The 14232-nt window shown below is 31.9% G+C and overlaps 1 protein-coding gene across 4 annotated transcripts in view; it reads left to right on the forward strand.

The window, feature by feature from the left end:
* Positions 1–14232, forward strand: part of PCDH9 (protocadherin 9) — an 862890-nt gene that overhangs the window by 318225 nt on the left and 530433 nt on the right. For 2 of the 4 annotated variants that reach the window (XM_069467171.1, XM_069467173.1), the window contains exon 3: positions 2427–2528. The exons of the other annotated variants lie outside the window; for them this stretch is intronic. In XM_069467171.1, coding sequence (XP_069323272.1) covers positions 2427–2528 — 102 coding nt within the window. The remainder of the gene's footprint in view (positions 1–2426; positions 2529–14232) is intronic. 4 annotated transcript variants of the gene reach the window in all.

The raw sequence follows: 14232 nt of genomic DNA on the forward strand, positions 1-14232 counted from the left end.
TGTCTGATTATAAACTAACAAACTTAATAGATTGAGTGAATAAATAAGCAAATAGATGAATCCACTTAGGGAGATATGGTAGAGTAGAAATAGCCCAAAACCTGTAGTGTTATTACTGGGGGTGTTTTACAAGGCAAATCCTTACACAAATGGCACTGAATATATCTAAACCTCTTGTCTTTCCTATCTGTGAAAGGATTATATTTTCTACCTTTCTGCAGAGGTTCCTTGTAGATAAAACATAAATTCTTGTATGTGGAGGTATAAAGCATTATATAGATATAGGATTTTTTTTCAAGTTTGGAGACATTATGATATATTCATTAAAAAATATAACCCAGCATATGGTGGGTTCAATTAAAAAATGGAGAACAAATGCTACGGAGGAAGATACCAGACTGAAAGAGGAATGAGCCCAAAATTTACTATACTGTCCTGAGGGGCAAAGAACTTTAACCTTAACCTTGGGATTCTAAACTCTGGCTGCACACTAGAATTCCCTGGGTATTTAAACATATTTATGCCTGAGCTCTAATTTAACTGGTATGAGGTGGGGCTCAGTCATTGACATTTTTAAAAAGCTCCCCAGGTGATTTTAATATAGAGCCAGGGTGAGAGGCACTGCTGGGCCACAGAAATTCAGGAAATGTTTCTCAGGAGAAAAACTGCATAATACATGAGATCTTTTAAAAAGATTAATCAGCATGAATAGATATGAGGAGAGGCTAGAGACAGGAATTGAATGATTAAAGCATCTACGGACATCACAGATGAAAATAACTGTTTTAAAGTCTACATTTTTTTTTTTTTTTTCTTAGAAAGCCAAGAAAGCTGCTGTGGAGAGAAAGGCCTTCATAGTAAACAAAGAATTTGTTCAGAGAAACTTAGGAACATTCAAATAATTATTATTGGCAAAGCAGCATTTTACAAACTGCACATAAAAGTCACTTAGATTACAAGCAGGGGTTAAAATGGCAATCACCATTTGTTGAATTAAACATGAAGAGCACCCAGAGGCGGAAAGTTTTGAATAGGGTTGAAGTTAAAGTGTTTATAGAGAAGGCAGGTATAATAGAATTTTTCCATGCTAAAAGTTTTATAACATGGGCATTGGGTGTAAGAGTCATGCCTTCCTAGTTGTCATATAGCTATTTATCTTCAACAAACAAAAATAAATGAGATAAATTAATTGATATCTTCAAATGTAATGTCAGTACTTTAAAATATATTCAAATATATAAAATGGTGGTCTTGGAATGAAAATATAATGAACTCAATACATTAAAACTCTAAAACTCATTTGCTTTTAAAAATGTCTTTGACAGCAATTTCCTAACATTTTTCTTTGAAATGGTGAACATAACATTTTATTAATAAATAGAAAACTTGACACACTAGTTTGAAAAAATAGTATCTTCCCTCCTGATGTCATAAACATATATGCATATATTGTAGTTTTGTGGAAGAGGAAAGGGTATATATCAATGATGAAACTTTTCTGGAGGCACTGCAGTATATTTTTATTAAAATATAAACCTTAATATCTATGCAAAGTTATGCTTAATAAATGGTCAAACAACAAAACTTATGAAAATTTTTTGCCTTGAATCTAATAAGAGATTTAGGAAAGAAAGATGCAAGGAAATAGGAAGTGATGAATGTCTTATTTTCACAATAGAACTCTTGCGAGGAATATGAAAAGTAGCCATTTTAATATTTTTGCAGAGAAATACAAGCTATAATTTAATATCTTATATTCTATAATTCACATGTATGTGAATTATAATAATTCCAAGTTAATTATTTTAGTTCACCTGTTTTAAAAATGCTTTCTATTTAATATGGAAAAAGTGATCTAATATTTTAAGACATTAAACTTTTAGTTTTTCAGTTTTATCTATTTTAAATGTATCATTTATAAGAGCAGTTCATGTGGTAGATAAGGATATGAAAAATGGTCCCAGAAAGCTGGGTAGTAGCACAACTTTGGGGCAAAAGTTTATGTCTCAGTTTTATCATCTATCAGTGGTAATAATAATGATTCCGGTATCATGGGTTAATACGTGTATAACGTATGTCAGACACTTAAATAACACCTCACACAAATAGTAGCATCATATAAGTTTTAGCTACTAAAATTGTAAATGTAATAAGTAAATATTGCTTTAAAAAAGCAAAGAAAAAGTAAAATAACTAAATCTTTCATTTCTTTAGTTTTAGTAAAAACATAATGAAAATTTGTTCATTCTAAGGACATTTTCTATCTTTTTAGTAAAGACTCAATATTAATGCATGTATCTCTGAGTGTAGAACCTTGTTAGCTCAAATGATTTTCCTTTATTAGGCTCATAGTAAACAGCCATGTCTCTCAGTGGACCCTCTAAATATGGAGTAGTTTGTCACAATTATTTGGTAATCTCTTTCAGTGTAACTCACACAGCAAAAGTGACACTATTCCTGTCACTCCTCAGAAATGTCCCAGCTCTGCGGGTTTCCACATGCAGGAGAATGAAGAAAGCCATTACGAGGTATGCCATATCTCTGTAGACACCATGTTAGTACTGAGCGATTTTCATTTTCCTAATGATTTTAAATATTCTATGATAACTAGCATAAATATCTTCTTTGCTGACCTCCTCTATGGCCACATTTTTACACTAGTGCTTTTACAAATAACTTTAAGTAAACAATTTTAGAACAAAAATGTAACAATATTTTTTTCCTCTTGGATAGTGGTCCAACTATTAAATATAATGTTTATAACATTGGATGAAAAATACTGATTTTTACCTATTTTTAAAGGAAGTCAGGAGCAACTTTCTTTTAGAGTTAAATGTTCTTGATTGATTCATTTTGATTAATTGAGCTAAAAGATATGCACATCTATTTGTTAAAAGGTTGATTTGCTTTATCTCCTATACTCAAAGAATATAAAGAAGGCAACTGCTTAATATGAACTGGTTAAATTGGAATTTTTATTAAACCTATACTTTTTTTTTACTACTTTTTCACAGTTTGATCTTTTATTTTCCTGTGTTTAAACTTAAAATGAAAACCATTACTTTCCTTAAAAAAATTAATTTATCCACAGTAAAATGTGGAAGATCCATATTTTTTTTCCTTTTCTGTTGGAAGGGCTATTGTAATACCAATTACTACATCATGGTTGATTACAAAAATCTGTTATCTTTCATTCAGTTTTTTAAAATTCTGGTAAAAATACATAATGTAAAATTTACTATCTTAACCATTTTAAGTGTAGATTTCAGTAATGTTAAGTATGTTCACATTGTTGTGCAATGGAAGAAGATCCATATTTTTAAGGAATTATGTTTTAATAGTTAACTCTAATATTAAAATGTACAGTTTCACCTATTTTCCATGGTAATAACATACAGATTATAGATAGATAATACGTGTGTCTATGTGTCTGTTTTCTAATAGGACACAGGTTTGTTTCTCCCAAATCCCCTAAAACATTTAATTGTTATTAGCGGTAAAGAATATTTTGCAATAGCCCTTATCTTTGCCATCTGAAGGAATCTATTATTCCCCAAATCCCAGTAGTAATATAGGTTGAAGAAACTACTTCGATTAATAGAAATTTAATTGAGAAAGCAAATTCTTTTTATATAAAGTATTAGTTGAGTTTGAAAGAGGATTGAGTGATATTTTGGACACTTTTATCCTGTAATTCTTCCTTCACATATTTTTTTTTCTTTTCTTTTTTTTTTTTTTTTTTTGTGTGCGTGGGAGTCTAAATATTCAGAAACATCCTTCTAAACTTAAGCATGTATCCTTTTTCTGATTTTTCTTTTATTTTCTTTCTTTATTTTTCTTTCTCCAAAGTCTAAATCACTTGCAGTCGAGAGAAGAACTATAGTTGTTTATCCCTTGATTTTTCATCATGATAGTGTATGTTTCAAACATACAAAACAATGGAGTTCCTCCCACTAATAACTAACAATAACATGACAGTCCTAACTTTATGGCAGGAAAAGGAAGAGTTTATTTGTAATTGAAGATTCATGTAAATCATAAAGAAGCTTACTCAGAATTTTGTGGAAGTCATTCAAATCCAAATAGATTTCAAATTTCTAAGAAGTATATTTATTTTTATAACATTTTGTTTGTGTTTATTGACTCAAGAGTCCATACTCCTCAGAAAAATCACTGATTATCACAGACGGTGGGATGAGGAAATTGTTTAATGAAGATTGTCTTACTTTTTGTAGAGAATTTAAATGAAATACACTTCAAAGGATTTTTTATAAATCATATATTTTTTTCTCCCTTCGTTGTTTTATAAGGCCCAAAGCACAAGAACAGAGTGTGTACAGGGTTTATTTGACTAAAGTTCTAAGGACTTTTGAACGAGAAAAAATGACATCCAGAGTCATGATGTTGATTTAATTTATTAGTCCAACTGTCAAAGAACAGTGAAAGTAAATCTACTATGGTATATTTGTAAACAAAGGAAAGCAGACAAATTTTTAGAAACTTTTATCCTATGAATTCTTACTTAACCGTCATGTTCCAGGCCTATTGCAGTCTGCATGGTCTTTAACTAGGTCATCCATAAGGCCCTCTGTGTCTGGTGATCTATGAAACCAAATAATGATGATGATATTGACAACTTATATCGTGTAACCTCTGTGCTAGGGACTGTTTCAAGCACTTTATTTGTATATTCTCCTATTATTTACATTTTGCCCTTGGTCATTTTAAATTGATTTTGATTATAATACATCTAATTTCTTAAGTATGCATTTGTTTTAATTCAGGGAGATTTTTCATAAAATAAAACTTAAATAAAAGAGAGAAGTGATGCCAACTTTAGAGTTCTTTAAAGCATTCTAAGAGACAGGATTTCTGTATAAATGCTTGACACCTGTAGACTAATAATAAAGTGGGTAGGTTTAGTAATCAATTTCTTAAAATTTATTAACTTAGAGTTAATCATTCTTGAGAATTAACTGTGAAAAATGATTATAATATACAACTTTGGCATCTCTAATATGTTTTTTCTTTATTTTTAATAATATATCAAACCTAGTAAATGTATGGTCTTAATTTTTTGTATAATTTATACTTTTCCTCTTTAATCACCTTATTAAAGCAAAAAGAGGATGTTTTTTCTAACATGGAAAAATATTTAACTGTATTAAACTACACTGTTGTTCAAATAGCAGTCATATTCTGCATTAATTAGTGTTAATAAATCTGGATGAAGTTATTAAATTTGTATTATGACATTAGATACAAAATAAAACCAAAATTGATGTGATTAGGAAGCTTTTAACCATTATTAACCTATTCTTAACCTATCACTCTTAAACTTAGATATAACAATTATTGCTTAATTATAGAGAAATGTTAACATCAGCTATTGAGAAATTTTTGTGCCAGGTACTATTTTAAGTACTTCATATATGTTATAATTCTTCTAATCTAAGATATCACTGAGTATATAATATGCTATAATTTTATGTGCCACTAGGGAAAAACATCCTATCAATTGAATTCTGATAAATGCTTATTAAAAATTTCTTTAATATGCACTCAACTTTAAGATATGTTAAATAAAAATAGAATTTTTCATATTAGAATTATTGAAATATGGCTTATTTAATCCTGACAACAACCCTATTAGATAGCTATGATTATTACTCTTATTCTACAGATGGGGAGACAGAGACACAGAGATTTTACATAATTTGCTCAAATTCACATAGATAGTAATTAGTGGGACTGAATATAGGCAGACACACAGCTTCAGAAACTGCAAAGATATTGACTAAAGTAAAAACAAACAAACAAAAAATCTCACAGGCTATTTGACTGTAAGGGACCACAGAGACTATATGTTCATATTACTGAAGCATATGCCTATTACATATAATGTAAAGATAATAGAGATGGCACAGCTTGCCCTACATCACAGAGCAAGCTAGTGATATCACTAAAATTTGATCCTAGGATTTCTGATCCTTAGTAATCTAATGACTCAACCTTAAAATATTAAAAGCATTAAAATTTCCCAAACCAGTGTTAAAGAAAATCATTCATAATTGCAATTTTTTCCTAAGTTAGGTTTCAAGTAAGGAAAGGAATTTAAACTGCCACGTTTAAGTTTTCTCTTCCCAGCATACCTTCTGTGATTGGATACACAGAGCACCATCATGATTAAACTAGAAGCACAAAAATAAAAAAGTGCACATTGTTTTCATGCCATAAATGCATATCACCTTTACTAAGTACTTTTGATCCATAAATTTTATTGTCATTTCCGTTATATTACATTTCATTCCTTTTTCCCATGAAACAGCATAGAATGCAAACCGAGCCTTCAGTGTCTATATTCTGCAGTCTGTAGTAAAATGTCTCATAGTTATTGGAATTCACACAAGACTGCATCTCAGTATGAGTAGCTGTTCCCTGTCACTGTTTTTGATGCTTGAGCTAAAGAATTTTTACAAAATGGTCTAGTGTTCAGTGTATGAATTTTTGAGATAAGACTTTTCCCTTGTAGGGATGAAATCCGAAAATCAATGTCAGATGGAAATCTTAACTCTAAGAGTTAGGGAGATTGGTGGAAGGGTTTCAAAATAAGTGTGAATTCTAGCCGCCAGACTTTGGAAATGTGGCAGTTAGCACAAGTGTGAAATTCATGGGTGCAGATGGTTGATTAAGATATCCCAGGATGGGCCACTGCTGTAAATCTCCACAGCAAAATTGAGAAAATCATTTCGATAAGGAAAATAATTTTGACCTTTTATGTAAATTCGTAACACAGGCTTTGCAGGATTCATAAATTCATAGAAGTAAATTATCATCGATTTCATGAAATTGCCAATTGTGTCGCATAATAGAAATATTTAATAGAATAAAAATGTCAAATGGTAAGAGGCATGTGTTAGAAAGGAACAAAAATATGGTAAACTGTTACTAGTACTACATGTTTTGTATTTCACATTCATCACCTCATTCAATATAATAGTCTTTGGGGTAAGTATAATTTCCCTCCCCATTAAGATGAAGTTATGTGTGCACTTTGAGCCTAGGTCACCAATCAAGGACATGCTGAAAGCTATAGTACAATGAGGCTCAGTTTGTTACAAAGCCTAGAACACTAGAACTCTTGTTTAAATAATATTATATAGAGTAGGAGCAAAATGACACTATCTGTTCCTTTCACAGAAAAAAGGAAACACCTTTTTGTTTTTGTCATAGTTGGTCTTGCCATGTCTCATCTTTTTTAAAAATATGCATATTCTAAACAGGATTTAGTATATGGGTATTATAGTACACACTTGTATTTTCCTGTGTCTGCTGTATAATAAATACTATAGTTCATACAGTATTTTCTTCTTCTTGGTATATTTTATAGTCATATTGCCCAAGTACATTTACATAATTATGTACAAGTACATAAATAAATGTGTTCAGTCCTTAGAATAGGTATTAAAGTGGATATCAGCTTTTAACTTAAAATACTTAGTAGGTAAATCATTTATTGGAGTTTTTTAATGTGTTATAGTAATAATATTTAGGTGTAATAAAGTTATCTAAATTTAATAGATTTTTACTAATAACAATTCATAATCTGGTTTAGTTTTATTTTCTTTCTACATAAGACAGCCTTTTATAAAACCTCAAATGTAGTAAAATATATATCCAAATATACACATACACACATAATATACATACATACATACATATTTTGGAAATAGTTCTTAATATATCAAAATATTTAAATTCTCAGTAACATATGGCTTTGGCCTCCAAAATGCAGCAAATTATGAAAAATGATAAGTAATATATTAGATCTCAGTCACTGGGAAATATTGCATATACAACAATAAGTAGAGAAATCATGCTGGAGGTCTGGCTCATGCCCTAGATAAGGACAAATTCCCCTTTCCACCCTTTTATCATGAAAGGTCCAAATATATACCTCAGCAAAATAACAAATAATACACGTCGTGAGTTGGAGAGTTTTTAGAGTTCTCACATGTCCAACTGAGAAAAGTCAAAGGTTTTATGTCATTTCATGTAAGATTGACTTTGTAAATAATTCCTAACAAATCACAGGACAATTTTTGGCTACCCATTCCAAGCAGTATTTAGAAATCTTTCCACTTGATATGAATCAGTTATGTGTAACTTATATAGAAATAAATTTTTACTGCATGCATTAAAAATATTTGTCAGCCATTATTAGCTTCTAGGTAAGCACACATAAATTTGAAACAAATTACCAAGAATGCAAAGAATTCATAGTACAGTAGTTTGTAGACAATGCATACACTCATGTCTAATGTCTATGTGTAACACAATTTTCTAGAAACATGAATATTGGTTTGTCTCACCCTATTGAATTTATTCCTGAAAAATCTTATGAAATGTTAATTTTAAGAGCGATGTAGGCAAATAGAAAATTAGGCATATTTGATCCACCGTGAACTACCTATCTCTGCTTTCGGATGTGAATTGATGTAATTTTTAAAATGGGACAATAAATATGTCCCTTAAAACAGGTAAATGCAGAGAAGATGCTAGGCATTCCTTCCTATTCCTTGCCCACGAACATGAAGTTGAGACTGCTCTTTGGAGGGGAAACAAATTATCCATCTTATCCTTTTTGTTCTTTTCCATAATTATGATGAACCCAATCTATGAATCATAAATTACCAATTCCTTCCTTCCTTCTTTTCTTCCTTCTGTCCTCCCTTTCATCCTTCCTTCAACAAATATGTATCCAGCAAGTAGACAAAAGGTAATGTTATAAGTGCTAAGTACATCATTCTCAGCAAACAGACATGGTTTGTTGTGTCTTAGATATTACACTCTAACTTATGTCAGTATGTTACCCTAAAGTGTAAGTAGTGTTAAAATAAGACATGCTCAAGATGCAAGAATGCATAACAGGAGCATTGTAACCTAGTGTAGGAAAAATATAATGTTACTATAAGACTTGAAGGATTTTACTAGGTGACTGTTCAGGAATGATATAATATGTGGTGGCAGAGGAATGAAAATTTTTCTTAGGTAGACAGTGTATGTGAAAGCAAGGTGTCAAGAGAAGGCATCAGAGTTTTGAAGACAGTTCCACTTGTTCTTTGTCTTCTCAATTCTATCCTCTTTCCTGGCTTCATTTATAAGATCTGCTTGAAATGCAAAACTATAGTGGCTATAAAATTTCACATTCTTAGTTAATGTGCTATCTACACACATTGTAGTTACTAAGAACAATGACTCTATAATGTTTCTCAATGTGTGTTCAATGTAGTCGGCTTTAAAACTTCCAAACACTTAATTATAAATGCAGATATGCATATTTCTGGATGCATTCCTACAAATAGATTTTGAATTTTAAAAGAAATTATTATATATAATAATTTTATATATAACATTAATGATATGTGATTGCATCTGTAATGTAAATATTCACATTTGACTTTATATATAATTAATAGCCCACCCTTATTAAAAAGAGTTTACATTAGTGTTGTTTTCCAGAGGCTAAATAAATGTACCTGAACAGTGTGGTTGGGCTTATGAATTGTTTCACTGGAAATTCATGGAGAAGTTTTTAGTTGGATTTTTCCCTGTATTTCATCCACAGATAAAAATTGATTATCAAAATTTTCACCAGTTCAGTATTTTTTTCAATTACTTAACACTGTGTAAAGTGTTAAGTAACCTACTTTTACTTTTCATTAAACATGGGCTGCCAGTTCTTTCTTCTCCACAGAAGACGTGGGCTTGGTGTTATCCACAGGAAGAGCCGCATTTGACAGATTTGCTGATGGTGTCAGTGGTGGTCGCAGCCTTGATGGACAGCACCAAACCTTGCTGTGGCCCAGCTCCTGCTAATTAGTTGTCTGAAGCCACTCTGTGTGCCACAGGCATAGGCTTATCCGCCAAAGACATCTTTACCAATCAGAATGACAGCTGTGATGCAGCTGTTCGTGGAGAGAATGGAGTGCATGGGGGTGGGCGGACAGTCTTTCAAATAAGCAACAACCACAGTAGCTTTGACTGAAGGATCCTGAAGGTAAAACAACCAAAATGTAGAATACAAAAAGGTATGAATCAATATCTGTTGGATGAGCATGGAAATCACACATGAAATGCCATAAATAATACCACACTGTGAGAATGAGAGGAAAATACAGCTGCCTCACAAGCACTTTTTAAATCCATTGAAGTAGCATGTTCTTATAATTAATGCAGCTCAAGCATTTGCTTATGGAATTAGCATGGATTTGTGGAGTTTTCAGAAGGTCCTGCACATGTCCATGGATACTAATGGAGAAGCCCTTCAGAAAGCCTTGTATTTGAAAACCTGTACAGTATATGGTTATAGATATAACATGTTTGGAATGCTAAATATCTCAGGATATTGGAGACATGCTGAGAAGAGTAAAAGCCATATATGAAAAGTATGTAGAAATGGAAAAAAATACAAAGTATCTTTTTCTTTTTAGAAAAGTAGACTTACATTGAAGTAATAATGAATGAAATTCTTTTCTAGTCATTGATGACTGTGAACGGTGGAATCCCTTTTGAACTATTATTTGAGTGATATAGAAATCTCATGGAAAGTCAAAATACCTATTGTTGGAAGTACACATTGACTAACCAAATTAAATAAATATTTTTCACATAAACATTTAATAGTACAAAATTCCCCTTCCAATTTCAAAATATCTACCAAAAATAATCTTTTTATTTGAGATATCTCTTATTTCATAAAATAAATTTAATGGTATGTATATATTATACAGTTTATAAATCTGTTGTAAAATACGATGTAAGCCACAGAAATCCTACCAGTGAAATATACTTCAAACTTAAAATAGATTTTTGGATATTTGCAATGTATATTTATATGCTTATAAAATACATATGTAATGTTATTATATTCTATAGGCATATGTAATGATTACTTTAGAGGGCCTGAAATATAATTTGGTATGTTACCAAAATCTAAGAGAAATGAAGGTGGAATTATAACTACTCTTCTTATCTATTCTGCAGTACATAAAAGTCTGAATATAAGCAAAAGAATTTTATGCCTATTTAAATGCTGGGATATACTAATTTATGCCAAAATATAGAAAAATGATGCAGATACTATAAAGTACACTCTCTCAATGTGGACTTGATTTTAGCTTTTACTTCAACTTTATGTAATTTTTAGTTTGAAAATGTTAAAAACTCATTTACAAATGCAGAAAGCATCATAAAAATCAATCTAATTATTGAGGAATAATTACCTGGACTTAATTTTTTTCTCTAGATAGTTCAGAAAGACAGTGAGTTTATCTCAAACAGTAGGTGTGTGTTCCATATATTAAGTGCAGATTCAATCTCTAAAAAATACATTAAGCAGAGACTTTCTCATTTGTTTCAATTTTGGAATTAGAAGAAACCTGGAATATTCAATGTCTACAAAATATTAGGCATGCAAGTGATACATGGTGAGCCCAAAACCTCCAGGAGATCCTTATTGAGCAGGTTAGAGATGGAGTCTGAAACTGAATTTTAGAAAAAAAACTCAAATTTATGAAGTACCTAATGGGTTTTATGAGGGGAATGAACAAACAACTCAAGGCAGAGTTTAAATGATCATCAGCAGATCATGTAGCTAAATCAGTGTCTTGCAATCAAAGGATGAGGACCAGTTTTTGTTTGATGTTTTTTTTTATTTTTTGTTTTTTTTTTGTTGAGACAGAGTCTCACTTTGTTGCCCAGGCTAGGGTGAGTGCCGTGGCGTCAGCTTAGCTCACAGCAACCTCAGACTCCTCGGCTTAAGCGATCCTCCTGTCTCAGCCTCCCGAGTAGCTGGGACTACAGGCATGCGCCACTATGCCCGGCTAATTTTTTCTATATAGATTTTTAGTTGTTCATATAATGTCTTTCTATTTTTAGTAGAGACGGGGTCTCGCTCTTGCTCAGGCTGGTCTCGAACTCCTGACCTCGAGCGATCCACCTGCCTCGGCCTCCCAGAGTGCTAGGATTACAGGCGTGAGCCACCGCGCCCGGCCTGTTTGATGTTTAATGGAATGGATACAACAGAATAGAATAGGTTGTGTAGAATAGAATCAATAGATTAGAATAAAGTAGAATAAGGAGACAAAGAAAGAGAATAACTGAAAAAAATAGAACAGAATTAAAAATATTAGAGTGCATGACATATAGCTAAAGTATTAACTTAACTTTTACTTTAGGGGTATATTGTTTTGTGTACATTTGTGTTTTTACTGCATCTTGATGTGGGTTGATCATTGTGAGTCAAGGTCCAAAGTTTCAAAACCCCTGGTAAGAAATAACTCATGTTTCCATACATATTTATCTCATTTAACTAATATTCCACACATATTTATCACATATTCTTCAAAGCACTTTGATTATAGTAACTGATCTAACAACTCACTGAGGTAAAATCTCTTATGAATTTTGCTTACAGGTGAATAAGTGAAGGCACAGAGAGGTGACTTAAACACAGTTACCCAACAAATAATGGTCTGTGCAGGGTTCAAACCCAGAGAGGCTGTGCTCTTAGCCACTAATCTCAGGCTTCTGACAAAGATGGCAGCAGACACAGTATTAGAGACCAGTCTTTTAATCCACAATGTAGAACAATATTGTTTTACTTCATCAGTTACCGCTCCTATAAGCCTAAATCTCAACCCTAGGTCAGAATTTATTGATGTGTGTTTCATGGATTAATTGTCCAGACTGAATGAAGTTGAGAAGTTCTGTCCTCAGCACCTCCTCTTGCTGATTCACAATTGATTTTACATATAAATGCATTTAACAACCATAAAGTAAATTAATCGATTTACATTTGTTAACTTATGTGTAAAACTATATGGCTATAAAAATATAAAAAACACCTATTCCATATAACTTATTTTGGAGAATACTGGCCCAGGTCATGAATGATACTATATACTAAAATGGATTTTCCAATGTTATAATGAAGCCTCTTGAAATTTAAGTCAGTTCTCCAATTTTAAACATTCATATCAGAAAATAAAAAAGAAATGAATATGTGATGTCAAAGATATGCTTGTGTGTGCGTGTACTTGTTATCCACACACTTGTGAAAGAGGTAAAAGTATTTTTTAATCAGAAAAAATACAGAAACAGGAATTTTCTAGAAAGCATATGTTGTGAAAAAGGTTTATACTTTTTTAAATTGATCTCATAGTCTAATACTCCTATTCTCTTGGTGTATAATTATTTCCATATTTATGCCTGGAAGCCAAGCTGCTTATAAGTGTACTTTCTGCCTGAATTATCTCAATTTTGACTTGATAGGTATTTAAGACATAACAGCTGCCTAAAACAAATGGCTAGTAGAAAATTTCACCAAATCTCATTTTACTGTTTAATTTTAAGTAATTTATAGACAAGCATTTTTTTTCCAAAATTTTATAGGAGTTTTATTATTGTTTTCAATGTGGTGGCTGGTTTATTTATTCATTTATTGGCATAGTTATATAAGAAGTCTTCTAGTTGAGACCATGGAGAACCTCAGCCCCCTGCAGCCCCCTACCCCAGGAAGAAGAAAGCAACAACCATTTTGGTGAGTCTAATCTAAGACAAATATTGATACCATCAGGAGAGCGAAATTTATATTCTATGAATTGGAAAACTAAATAAATTATGGTAGTTTATAACAATACTATGTGACAGTGAAAAGAAGAAACCAATGATACATGCTATAACATGATAACATGGACAGATCTCAACAGTATTATGCTAAGTGAAAAATAAACCATACCCAAAAGGCTACAAACAGTACGATTTCATTTCTACGACATTCTGGAAAAGGCAAAGCTGTAAGGACAGAAATTACATCTGTGGTTGCCAGGAGCTGGGCTTGAGGAAGGGCATTACCTACAAAGGAGCACAGGGAAAGTTGTGGAGATGATTCAATGTTCTTTAACTTGATTGTGGCGGGGGGCTGTCAAAAAGAATTTTTACACTGACAGAGTTAAACAAGCAAGGAAGACTTTATTCAGGACTATTGCAACAGGTAGAGGGGTAGATCTCAACTTCATTGAAATAAAAGGCAGGAGAGTTTTTAAGCTCTAAGCTAGTGGAAAAGTATTGGAGGACGCTAGCTGGGAGATTGCTCAATGTGATGAGGCCATCTGAGTTTGCTAATTGGTTTTTTATCAAAGTTGGCTCCTGTCCTTCCACTAAAACTAG

Source organism: Eulemur rufifrons, chromosome 4, assembly GCF_041146395.1.
Source record: "Eulemur rufifrons isolate Redbay chromosome 4, OSU_ERuf_1, whole genome shotgun sequence".
Classification (NCBI taxonomy): Eukaryota; Metazoa; Chordata; class Mammalia; order Primates; family Lemuridae; genus Eulemur; species Eulemur rufifrons.